The following is a 13,116-nucleotide window of genomic DNA, read 5'->3' as shown; positions in this document are numbered from 1 at the left end:
GTAGAGACAGGGTTTCACCATGTTGGCCAGGCTGGCCTCGAACTCCTGGCCTCAAGTGATCCGACCATCTCGGCCTCCCAAAGTGCTCACAGGAGTGAGCCACTGTGCACCCGCCTCTTTTTTTTTAAAGACAGGTCTGGCTCTGTTGCCCAGGCTAGAGTCCACTGGCACAACCAGAGCACACTGTAGCCTTGAGCTCCTGGGCTCAAACAATCCTCCTGCCTCAGCCTCCTGAGTAGGTGAAACTATAGGTGTGTGCCATCCTAAATATCTCTGACATGTTGTATAGCAAGGTAAAGTTGTTCCCAAAGGAAGACTCATGGGCTAGCAGTCTAGAGGTCTCACAGGATGGTATTTCCTTGATGAATCTGTAATTATCCAGGATCTGGTTCTCAGATTTTCCAAGTCTAGATTTTTATCTTGTCAATGGCTCAAAGTTGACTGTACTCAGGGAAAACACATATGAACCAAACTCAGAAGAGACTGATGTGAAAACTATAATAGGTTCTGCAAATTATTTTAATTATATAATTTGCAATCAGGGATTCATTAAATGGAAAATTCCATGAAGGAAGTGCCTTTGCCTTGCTGTTCTCCTCATTGTTGTAGCCCTAATGTCTACAAGATACCTAGCACATATCAGATGATCAATACTTTCACTGAATAAAAATATTTCGTGAAGAGGGCGCTCACCTTTACAAGTGACAATGTGCCTTGGAAGCCAAATTTATACCCACAGCAGCTTGGCGTGGCGATCACAGAATCACAACAAAGAGCTTGAGAGAGATTTTATCAAAAAAAAAAAAAAGAAAACCTAAGAAAATACTTAACTCACATCAAAGCCAAACTCTGGAGGCCTCAGATCATTTTCATTTGTCAGAATCCTCCCTCCTGCCAAACCAGCCTCATTTTGATTCCTAATTTTCCTTTCATACTTAACATCTCCCTTCGGTTAATCCATTTTATTTAGATAAATTAATACCACTGACTAGGTTATACTACAATCAAGCAGAGCTTTTTGTACTGGGGTGGAGAATTTCAAATTAATCATATCTAAAAACCCTTTTGAATACAATTAAGCTTATGAATTATAAGTTCATTTTTCCATTATATTCAAGTGTTTTAGAGGCACTCTATTAATATCTTTATATATACAACCTATGAGTTTAAAAAAAAAAAAGTAATAGTACTATAAAAAGAAATGGGACCAGGCACAGTGGCTCATGCCTGTAATCCCAGCACTTTGGGAGACCGAGGCAGGCAGATCACCTGAGGTCAGGAGTTCAAGACCAGCTTGGCCAACATGGTGAAACCCTGTCTCTAAAACAAATACAAAAATCAGCTGCACATATTGGCACACACCTGTAATCCCACCTACTAGGGAGGCTGAGGCAGAAGAATCACTCGAACCCAGGAGGTGGAGGTTGTAGTGAGCCAAGACCACGCAACTGCACTCCAGCTTGGGAGAGTGAGACTCCATCTCAAAAGGGGGAGGGGAAGGGGAAGGGGAAGGGAAAGGGGAAGGGGAAGGGGAAGGGGAAAGGGAAGGGGAAGGGAGGCTGGGCGAAGTGGCTCACGCCTGTAATCCCAGCTCTTTGGGAGGCCAAGGCGTGCAGATCATCTGAGCTCAGGAGTTCAAGATCAGCCTGGCCAACATGGTGAAACCCTGTCTCTATTAAAAATACAAAATTAGCCAGGCGTGGTGGCGCATGCTTGCAATCCCAGCTACTCAGGAGGCTGAGGCAAGAGAATCACTTGAACTCAGGAGGCAGAGGTTGTAGTGAGCCAAAATCATGCCACTGCACTCCAGCCTGGGCAACAGAGCGAGACTCCATCTCAAAAAAAAAAAAAAAAAGTGGTAAATAGACTGTAAGAGTCCCACTAATTGAGCAAACACTACATATCACAGAATTTTTAAAGATTAAATTTCTCCTTTTATAAGTTGTCTCACCTTTTGAATTTTTTCTTCTATATTACTGTGGTCATCATAGGGTTCCATTCTAATAAAAATTAAATAATCTAATTAGTCATATGAAAAATCACATGATAATTTAATATCCAAAAAGCTAATTAGTTTGTAAACCAACCCACCAACAACCACCCCAACAAAAAATAAAATTTAATTTGAAAGCGATAATAATTTATTAGGAGAACTGGACTAGCAGTCATAACTATGCTCTAATCCTATCATCATCTGGCTATTGATATATTATTTTAATTAATGTTTGTGGGAGTCTGTTTCCTCACCTGTAAAATGCAAGAGCTAAACTAGTATCTAAGGCAACTTCTAGCTCTAAAAGTCACTTACTTCTTTATTTGGTTTTCCAGTCCTATACATTCAGATCTCAAGTTTCGTACCTGTTTAACTGATAATCTGCAAGAAAACGTACAAAATGACAACTATAATATCATTACGATTAATTAGTATAGCCCACTTCTCTATTTTCCCTTTGCGTATCCTTGCTCAAGGCCTCTGGGTATAGCCACCAGCAAGCTAAAGGACTCTAGACTCTCTTTATCACACAAGTGATTCAATATACAGGCTCCTATTGAGATGGAACTAGGACTCGTAGGTTAGTATATGCTCTCCGATTAGAATGATGGGGGTTAGTGAGACAACTCTGCTCTTATCCTCATCTCACATACCCAGGGGATAAATTTAAATGTTATCTAATACAGTCAGGCAACATTTCAGTTAATTTCAAAGGATTCTATAGCTTTAGTAATATACAACAAAGCATTCTACAAAGTTATCCTACTGTAATTGTTTACAATTGCAAAAAAGAAATTAGGCCAGGTGCGGTGGCTCACACCTGTAATGCCTATATTTTGGGAGGCTGAAGCAGGAATGTGGCTTCAGGCCAGGAGTTTGAGACCAGCCTGGCTACAAAGCAAGACCCTGTCTCTACAAAAAAATTTAAAAATTAGCTGTGTGTGGTAGCACACGCCTGTACTCCCAGCTACGGCAGGAAGATCACTTGAGCCCAGGAGGTCAGGCTGCAGTGAGTCATGATCATGCCACTGCACTCTAGTCTAGCTAAGCGACAGAGCGAGACCTTGTCTCAAAAAAAAACATACACACACACACACAATTATATACAACCTATTCTTTTAGAGTAACAGCCTTGTCTGTCATGTTTAATTCTGTAATATCAATGCCTAAACAGTATCTGACACATAGAAGAAACTCCAAGAAAAAAAGATATGCTGAATAGATGAACCTAAATATAAAATAGCATTAAGTGGTTTAAAAAAATGATGGACTACCTACCTGAAAGAATATTTACTTAATGAAATATCCACTAATTGGACTAATGGACATTAAAAGTAATACACTGGCAGGGTGCAGTGGCTCCTGCCTATAATCCCAGCACTTTGGGAGGCTGAGGCAGGTGGATCACTTGAGGTCAGGAGTTCGAGACCAGCCTGGCCAACATGGCAAAACCCCTTCTCTACTAAAAAATACAAAAATTAGCTAGGCATGGTAGCATGTGCCTGTAATCCCAGTTACTCAGGAGGCTGAGGCAGGAGAAATGCTTGAACCTGGGAGGTGGAGGTTGCAGTGAGCCAAGATTGTGACACTACGCTCCAGCCTGGGCAACAGAGTGAGACTCCATCTCAAAAAAAAAAAAAAAATAGTAATACACTATGGCAATATGCAAAAATTTACAGAATGAAATATCAAGACAAAAAAGGATACAAAATAAAATAAACACTACAATTACAACTTTAAAATATATTTCCATATTTTACAAAAGCACATAAGAAAACAACTTTTTAAACTAAAGTGGGCCGGGCACAGTGGCTCATGCCTGCAATCCCAGCACTTTGGGAGGCCAAGGCAGGCGGATCACTTGAGGTCAGGAGTTCAAGACCAGCATGGTCAACATGGCAAAACCCCGTCGCTACTATAAATACAAAAAAAAAAAATGAGCCAGGCATGGTAGCAGGTGCCTGTAATCTCAGCTACTTGAGAGCCTGAGGCAGAATCATTTGAATTCAGAAGGTGGAGGTTGCAGTGAGCCTAGATTGCACTACTGCACTCAAGCCTGGGCAACAGAGCGAGACTCCATCCCAAAATAAATAAATAAATAAATAAACAAACAAACAAACCAACAAATAAAGTGATCTTTTCTTTTTCTCTAAACTTACATTTATAGTATGCCTAAAGTTTTAAAATATTTTAGGCAGAAGTTATCTGACTATAGCCAGCCACAGTGGCTCATGCCTGTAATCTCGGCACTTTGGGAGGCTGAGACGGGCGGACTACATGAGCTCAGAAGTTTGAGATCAGTCTAGGCAACATGGTGAAACCCCGTCTCTATTAAAAATACAAAAATTAGCTAGGCACGGTGGCCTGCGCCTATAATCCCAGGTACTCTGGAGGCTGAGGTGGGAGGATGACTTAAGCCTAGGAAGCAGAGGCTGCAGTGAGCCGACATCACGCCACTGGATCCCAGCCTAGGAGCCTGGATGACAGAACCAGATCCTGCCTCAGATAGCGAAAAAAAAAAAAAAAAAAAGAAGTTATCTGCCTTTAAAATGGAAAGATAATCGCCAAGGTTTTCAGGTAGGCATGGAATATTTCTGCTGACGTTATATTGGTGACATCTGCTTAAAAGAAAGAAATTATTTTCTAACTATCAAGGTACTACTTACTGTGCATTTTCCTGATATTTTTGGGTAACAAGATCTTCTCTTTGCAAAATTTGTAAAAATCTGCTACGTGCGAAATGGCATCTGGCAATGCATTTGTGCAAGTCCTGTGGTTTTATGTTAAATGTCTCTACAAAATTATGAGAAGAATCTACACGGAACACAAATAAGATTATAAAAAACAGGCTGGTCTGATAGTAGTGGGTTATCAGAACTGAACATTAGTGTCACTAACGCTGGTGGTATACAATCTCCCACTCCTAAATTTGACTGACTTTTAAAAAAAGGAAAACAGACTTACAAGCTAATAAATACCAAAAATGTTGAATATTAAGAAATTAGCATCATCTAACTAACAACTCCCCAAAAGCTAGTATACCACAAACATATAACAATACAACTAATGTTTTGTTTTGGTATTTTGGGTTGTTTTTTTGAGACAGGGTCTCACTCTATTGCCCAGGCTGGGGTGCAGTGGCACAAGCATAGCTCACTGCAGCCTCAACCTTCAGGGTTCCAGCAATCCTCTCACCTCAGCCTCCAGAGCAGCTGAGACTACAAGCACACACCACCATGCCCAGCTAATTTTTTTTTATTATTTTTTGTAGAGACTGGGTCTCAAGGTGTTGCCCAGGCTAGTCTCGAATTCCAGAACTCAAGGGATCCTCCTGTCTCAGTCTCCCAGAGTGCTGGGATTACAGGACACCACATTCAGCCTGATACAACTAACATTAATGAAAGTAAGATGACCTTTTTTTAAGGCAGGCAACTAAAAAAGATTTCTAAAGGTGAGTTATTTTACACAGTTAAAAATTTTCAGAGTGTATCTACCTAAAAAAAATCTTATAATTTGAGATATCTAGAAATACATTTATATCTATAAAGTGTATTTATTTATAGATATCTCAAATTATAATAAGAGCTACTTTGCTTCCAAACAGAATCTTTTTTCTTTTTTTTTTTTTTTTTTTTAGAGGGGGTTCCCCCCAGTCCCCCAGGGTTGGGGGCAGTGGGGGTGTTCGGGGCCTATTGCAACCTCTACCTCCCGGGTTCACGCCATTCTCCTGCCTCAGCCTCCTGAGTAGCTGGGACTACAGGTGCCCGCCACCATGCCTGGCTAATTTTTTGTATTTTTAGTAGAGACAGGGTTTCACCATGTTAGCCAGGATGATCTTGATCTCCTGGCCTCATGATCCACCCGCCCTGACCTCCCAAAGTGCTGGGATTATAGGCGTGAGCCACCGCGCCCAGCCATAGATCTTTTAACAAAGGAAGAAAGTCAATATAATAAGATAAGAGGAGATCACATCATCTCCATTGCTGCCATCAGTTTACTTTTCCTCTTAGGAAGACCAATAGGACAGGATAACCACATAAAACCACTGTTCATTTCTCAAACAATTCTTCACTGTGTTACTAAAAACCAGAGTAGACCTGAGAAAAACCCAGGTAAATATTTCAGAGTTCAGGTTTTTACCTGTAATAAATTCTACTTTAACATGGCTCAATACAATAAAAACATGAGTATTCTGAAAATCAGGGACTTCCACAATGCATTAACGTTGCTTATATAGGTCCTAGCACTGCCTCAGAGAAACCACCAGAATTGGCCGGGTGCCGCGGCTCACGCCTGTAATCCCAGCACTTTGGGAGGCCAAGGCGGGCAGATCACGAGGTCAGGAGTTCGAGACCAGCCTGGCCAACACAGTGGTACCCCATCTCTACTAAAAATACAAAAAAATTAGCCAGGCATGGTGGCGCATGCCTGTAGTCCCAGTTACTCGGGAGGCTGAAGGAGTAGAATCCCTTGAATCCGAGAGGTGGAGGTTGCAGTGAGCCCAGATCGCACCACTACACTCCAGCTTGGGCAACAGAGTGAGACTTCGTCTGGGAATAAAAAAAAGAAACCATCAAAATTTCTGAATATTTAACAGGAAATGAGTTTACCGAATTTAGAAGTTATCTAGAGTCTGAACATGTTGACTGGAATTGGTTTAAATCCAGAAATAGGACAATTCATGCTTAGAAGTCTTATGCCTTATTAAATCCAAACACACATATTTTACATAAAATAGTTTGTATTACATGTAATTGGGGCAGACCATCCACTAGCAGAAAAATTGGAAACATTCTTGTATTACATTTGTAATCCTAGCACTTTGGGAGGCCAAGGTGGGAGGATTACTTGAGACCAGGAGTTTGAATCAAAACCAGCCTGGGCAACATAGGGAGACCCACCCCATTTCTAAAAAAAAATAAATTTTTTTTTTGAGACTGAGTCTGCTCTATCACCCAGGCTAGAATGCAGTGGTATGATCTTGGCTCACTGCACCCTCTGCCTCCCAGGTTCAAGTGATTCCCGTGCCTCAGCCTCCCAAGTAGCTGGGATTACAGGTGCCCACCACCATGCCCGGCTAATTTTTGTATTTTTAGTAATGACAGGGTTTCACCATGTTGGCCAGGCTGGTCTCGAACTCCTGACCTCAAGTGATCTGCCTATCTCAGCCTCCCAAAGTGCTGGGATTACAGGCATGAGCCACCACACCCAGCCAAAAAATAAACATTTTTTTTAAGTACAAATTGCTCTTAAACATGAAACAATTTTCAACCTCACTAATAAGAGAAATACAAATTAAAACTGTACTGAGATTCCACTGTAACCTATCAGACTGAAAAGATTAAAATGTCTGGTCATATACTATGTTAATAAGCCTTTAGGAAAACAGACATTATCCATACAATAGTGATAAAAGTATCAATTGTCACTGGGCGCAGTGGCTCATGCATGTAATCCCAGCACTTTAGGAGGCCAAGGCAGGAAGACTGCCTGAGCACAGGGGTTCAAGACCAGCCTGGGAAATATGGTGCGACCTAGCTATTAAAAAAAAAAAAAAAAAAAAATGGCCGGGCGTGGTGTCTCATGCCTGTAATCCTAACACTTTGGTGTAATCCTAACACTTTGGGAGGCTGAGGCGGGCAGGTCACCTGAGGTTGGGAGATCGAGACCAGCCTGACCAACAGGGAGAAACCCCATCTCTACTAAAAATACAAAATTAGCCGGGCGTGGAGGCACATGCCTGTAATCCCAGCTACTCAGGGGGCTGAGGCAGGAGAATCGCTTGAACCCAGGAGGCAGAGGTTTTGGTGAGCCGAGATCGCGCCATTGCACTCCAGCCTGGACAACAAGGACAAAAACTCCGTCTCAGACAGAAAATTGTTGAACGGAGGCAAAGTTGCAATGAGCCAAGTCGCCATTGCATCCACTTGGGCAACAAGAGAAATCTGTCTCAAAAAAAGAAAAGAAATGTTTCCCAGTGCTTGTATTAGAACATAATAAAATAATATAAAGTAGTCACTATGTTTATTATGAGAAGATTTTAAAGTACAGTTCCAGTAGAATATTAACCATTTCCTTTTTGGGGTACATTAATCTTTTAACTTACCTTGCTTTTACTAAGATCTCTTCATGATTTAAAAATTGTAAAGAACAATAAAAATTTAAGAATCAAAACAAAAAATCTTTTATAAGTTGAACTTACTTTTAGAATTGGATTTAATATATTTCATTGCAACAAATCTTGCAAAATGATACATCAGATGAATAAACTTAGGACCACCAGGAGAAAGAAATAGTGAACCAACAACTTGAGGAAAGCTACTTCCACATTCACCCTATGAAGAAAAGAAATAAGATGATTTGAAGACCTTGTTAACAATAATTCTTACATTTACATCATACTATTTTTGTTAAAGGGTGTGACAATCTTGCAACAGAAGTCCCACATTTTCATGAGCACTATGCTATAGGTTGGCATGGCGTTCCCTAGTACCTCTTCATAGCACAGTGGCTTGGACATGTCCAATTCTGCAGCAGAGTGCAAAGCAGTACAAGTGGGTAAGGCCCCCAGCCCACTGTCTCCTCATCATACTGTTTTTGAAGCATAAAAGAATTTGATCAGGGCTGGGTGTGGTGGCTCATACCTGTAATCCCAGCATTTTGGGAGGCCGAGGCAGACGGATCACTGGAGGTCAGGAGTTCAAGACCAGCCTGGCCAACATGGTGAAACCCCATCTCTACTAAAAACACAAAAGTTATGAGGGCGTGGTAGTACATGGCTGTAATCCCAGCTACTCAGGAGGCTGAGGTGGGGGAATCACTCGAACCTGGGAGGCAGAGGTTGCAGTGAGCCGAGATTGCGCCATTGCACTCCAGCCTGGGTGACAGAACAAGACTCTGTCTCAAAATAAAAAATAAAAAACAATGGGTGGCCGGGCGCGGTGGCTCACGCTTGTAATCCCAGCACTTTGGGAGGCCAAGGCGGGCGGATCACAAGGTCAGGAGATCGAGACCACGGTGAAACCCCGTCTCTACTAAAAATACAAAAAAAATTAGCCAGGCGTGGTGGCGGGTGCCTGTAGTCCCAGCTACTCAGAGAGGCTGAGGCAGGAGAATGGCGTGAACCCGGGAGGCGGAGCTTGCAGTGAGCCGAGATCGCACCACTGCACTCCAGCCTGGGTGACAGAGCGAGACTCCGTCTCAAAAATAAAAAATAAAAAAAATAAATAAAATAAAAAATAAAATTAAAAAATTTTAAAAAAAGAAAAAGAATTTGATCAGAATTATTCCATTTAAACCACAAGTTACATGCTTTGGTTTTTCTAAACTCTACGTGAGACCTGGTCAGAAAAAACAATTATAATGATACAGACACAATCATTGATACTATCTGGGGAAACAAACTAAAATAATATATGGTTGAAAAAGTTTTCTTTAAACAAAAACTGTGCTATAAACTCTCAGGAACTCTAAAACCTATTTTCAGTACACCTGGCCAGCAAAGCTGGTTTCTTCGAAATATACAGAATCCCAACCAAAAACCATCAAAGAAGACTATTTTAACTAATATTTCCTTGCTTATACTGATAGCATTAAAGCATTAAAAAGATTTCACCTCTAAGAAGTTAAAGAGTTAAAGTAGTTTTTAACTTTTTTAATTTTATTATTATTATACTTCAAGTTTTAGGGTACATGTGTACAATGTGCAGGTGTGTTACATATGTATACATGTGCCATGTTGGTGTGCTGCACCCATTAACTCATCATTTAGCATTAGGTATATCTCCTAATGCTATCCTTCCCCGCTTCCCCAATCCCACAACAGTCCCCTGTGTGTGTGTGTGATGTTCCCCTTCCTGTGTCCATGTGTTCTCATTGTTCAATTCCCACCTATGAGTGAGAACATGTGGTGTTTGGTTTTTTGTCCTTGCGATAGTTTGCTGAGAATGATGGTTTCCAGCTTCATCCATGTCCATACAAAGGACGTGAACGCATCATTTTTTATGGCTGCATAGTATTCCATGGTGTATATGTGCCACATTTTCTTAATCCAGTCTTTCATTGCTGGACATTTAGGTTGGTTCCAAGTCTTTGCTATTGTGAATAGTGCTGCAATAAACATATGTGTGCATGTGTCTTATAGCAGCATGATTTATACTCCTTTGGGTATATACCCAGTAATGGGATGGCTGGGTCAAATGGTATTTCTAGTTCTAGATCCCTGAGGAATCGCCACACTGACTTCCATGATGGTTGAACTAGTTTACAGTCCCACCAACAGTGTAAAAGTGTTCCTATTTCTCCACATCCTCTCCAGCACCTGTTGTTTCCTGACTTTTTAATGATCGCCATTCTAACTGGTGTGAGATGGTATCTCATTGTAGTTTTGATTTGCATTTCTCTGATGGCCAGTGATGATGAGCATTTTTTCATGTGTTTTTTGGCTGCATAAATGTCTTCTTTTCAGAAGTGTCTGTTCATATCCTTCACCCACTTTTTGATGAGGTTGTTTTTTTCTTGTAAATTTGTTTGAGTTCATTGTAGATTCTGGATATTAGCCCTTTTTAACTTCTTAAAGTATGTATCTTCTAACAAAAAGAATATGTCTTTAACTTTAACTTCTTAAAGTCTGTATCTTCTAACAAAAAGAATAATACTTACAGAAATCCTTTTTATCCATTCACAGCAATGTTTTCGGAATTCAGTATCACTCTTTTGGTCAAATGGGGGCCAACAAAATCTGGAAAACAAAAATAAAAGCATTAGGACTATGCACAACAATGGCCAAAAAAAGCCTCAGCAAATTTTTTAAAAATCAAACTTATTTCTAATACCAGAAATATTAACGCATGGCCAAGCGTGGTGGCTTACACTTGTAATCCCAGCACTTTGGAAAGCGAATGCAGAAAGATCACTTGAGGCCAGGAGTTCGAGACCAGCCAGGCCAACATGGAGAAATCCCATCTCTACTAAAAATATAAAATTAGCTAGGCATAGTGGTGTGTGCCTATAGCCCCAGCTACTCGGGAGGCTGAGGCACGAGTATTGCTTGAACCCAGGAGGTGGAGTCTGCAGTGAGCCAAAATGGCACCACTGCACTGCAGCCTGGGTGACCTTATCTCAAAAGAAAAAAAAACCATTAAAGCGAAATGAATTAAAGCTAACCTTCTTAGATACCAGCTAGAGAGATCAACCTGTGAGAAATTCAATTTTTTTATTTATAAACATCTATAGGGTTGAGTTCTGTTTCATACAAATAACTAAAATGTATTAAATGAGGGAATGAACAGCTAAAAAAATTGCTAAAAATCAGCTAAACACAACAATCTCAATGGATCCACTGGGCTAGTGCATAAAGACAATATAAATACATTAGTAAATTAAGCCTGAAAAGAAATAGTAATCTTGCCGGAGAGAAACATAAACAGATATATATGAAGAAGAGAAAAAATGGCATACAAGATTATGACTCCTAGAGATCATCCTTATCATAATTGTGGGTGCTATTGTTTTGTGGCTAAACAAGACAGAAAAACATTAAAAAGAAAAGTTTTGCTTCAACTTTGGCCTAAAATATTAGGGTTTAAAATTTACCTACTGCTTTCCTTTCACAGTCAGGTTTTTCCAAATTTTTATTCTGAGGCATAATAATTTAAGGCCTCATACTTTTTCTATAACTACATTCAGTATTCGCAGAAAAAACTGAGCATGCATAGGGAACAAAAAGACTAAAAGGCTAGAATGTCAACAGTGATACTCCGTGGTTGACAGGTTTCAAACCAATTTTTACATTTTCCTATATTTTCTGAATTACTTAAAATGAGCCATAATGTTGATAATCAGCAAAAAAAAAAGTAAAAATGTATTTTTATTTGGACAGAAGCAGCTCTATACCTAATAGGGAATTCCAAAAAATGATCCAAACATCCCTATTCTCCTGCATACTCAGAACTTTAAATAAAAGCAAAATATTCAAAATAGATTATCAAAAATGAAAATAATGCCCTAAGTGATAGATCTACTTGTTGCTTTTCTATAGAAAAGATTGATTGTACAATATAAATATCAAAATAAATTTGAACACTTTTTTAGATAGAAGAAACACAAATCACATGCAAAATAACTTAGAACTGAGACTTGTGGGTGTTTACATTTTTATCTCCTTCTTAAACTAATATTCAACAGCATATAACAATAGAGTAAATGTAATAGGAATGATTTTTGCCTAAAGCAATTGATGCTTTAATATATCACTGAAAAAAATAAGGATTTACAGTGAACCATGTAGACAAAACAACACTGCCTATAGGAAAAGTGGTAAGGCACAGAGTACTGAGCAAAAAAAAAATAGGGAAAAATCAAGTTCATACAGATTGAGATCAGTTAATTGTTTTGCTAACAATAATTTGCTTAATTATTAAGACCACAAAGAAAATGTTAAGAATTATATAAAATAAAAACCATATTACCTATAAAATACACAATGATTTTAAGATATGTACCAAAGAAAAAAATCACCCAGATTTATAAAGATTAAGTATTAAATGTATAAGACTCAAACCTGAATTTTGTAATATTCATTCAAAACAACAGTCAAAAGCCAAGTTGAAATTCTGGCTTATGCCGGGTGCGATGGCTCACACCTGTAATCCCAGCACTTTGGAAGGCTGAGGCAGGTGGATCACCTGAGGTCAGGAGTTTGAGACCACCAGCCTGACCAACAAGATGAAACCACAGCTCCAATAAAAATGCAAAATTTAGCTGGGCGTGGTGGCAGGCGCCTGTAATCCCAGCTACTCAGGAGGCTGAGACAGGAGAATTTCCTGAACCTGGGAGGCGGGGGTTGCAGTGAGCTTAGATCGCGCCACTGCACTCCAGCCTGGGTGACGGAGTGAGACTCTGTCTCAAAAAAAAGGAATTCTGGCTTGTATCAAAACACAGTCCATTTTCAAATTTGGAAAGAAACCTAAGCAAATGAAATTATTTTTCCTTACTTGAAAACTTCTTTGGTGAGAGACTGGTCCAGAACTTGAAACAAAAAATAAGAAACTATATGAAAGGCATCACGGTTCAGCTTGTCAAACATGTTCCTAGTGGTTAAAAATGAAATAGAAATAGAAAAA

General features: G+C 39.7%; 1 protein-coding gene across 1 annotated transcript in view; it reads right to left on the bottom strand.

Annotated features, from left to right (window-relative positions):
- HAUS6 (HAUS augmin like complex subunit 6) overlaps positions 1–13,116 on the bottom strand; it is a 60,548-nt gene that overhangs the window by 41,968 nt on the left and 5,464 nt on the right. Inside the window, exons 2-7 of the mRNA XM_058431156.1 lie at positions 12,988–13,083; positions 10,655–10,733; positions 8,196–8,328; positions 4,660–4,807; positions 2,309–2,374; positions 1,952–2,000 (exon numbers count right to left, since the gene is read on the bottom strand). Coding sequence (XP_058287139.1) covers positions 1,952–2,000; positions 2,309–2,374; positions 4,660–4,807; positions 8,196–8,328; positions 10,655–10,733; positions 12,988–13,083 — 571 coding nt within the window. The remainder of the gene's footprint in view (positions 1–1,951; positions 2,001–2,308; positions 2,375–4,659; positions 4,808–8,195; positions 8,329–10,654; positions 10,734–12,987; positions 13,084–13,116) is intronic.

This window comes from Hylobates moloch, unplaced genomic scaffold, assembly GCF_009828535.3.
Source record: "Hylobates moloch isolate HMO894 unplaced genomic scaffold, HMol_V3 SCAFFOLD_19, whole genome shotgun sequence".
Classification (NCBI taxonomy): domain Eukaryota; kingdom Metazoa; phylum Chordata; class Mammalia; order Primates; family Hylobatidae; genus Hylobates; species Hylobates moloch.
The sequence above is the reverse complement of the archived record's forward strand: the minus strand, read 5'-3'. Positions and strand labels throughout refer to the sequence as shown.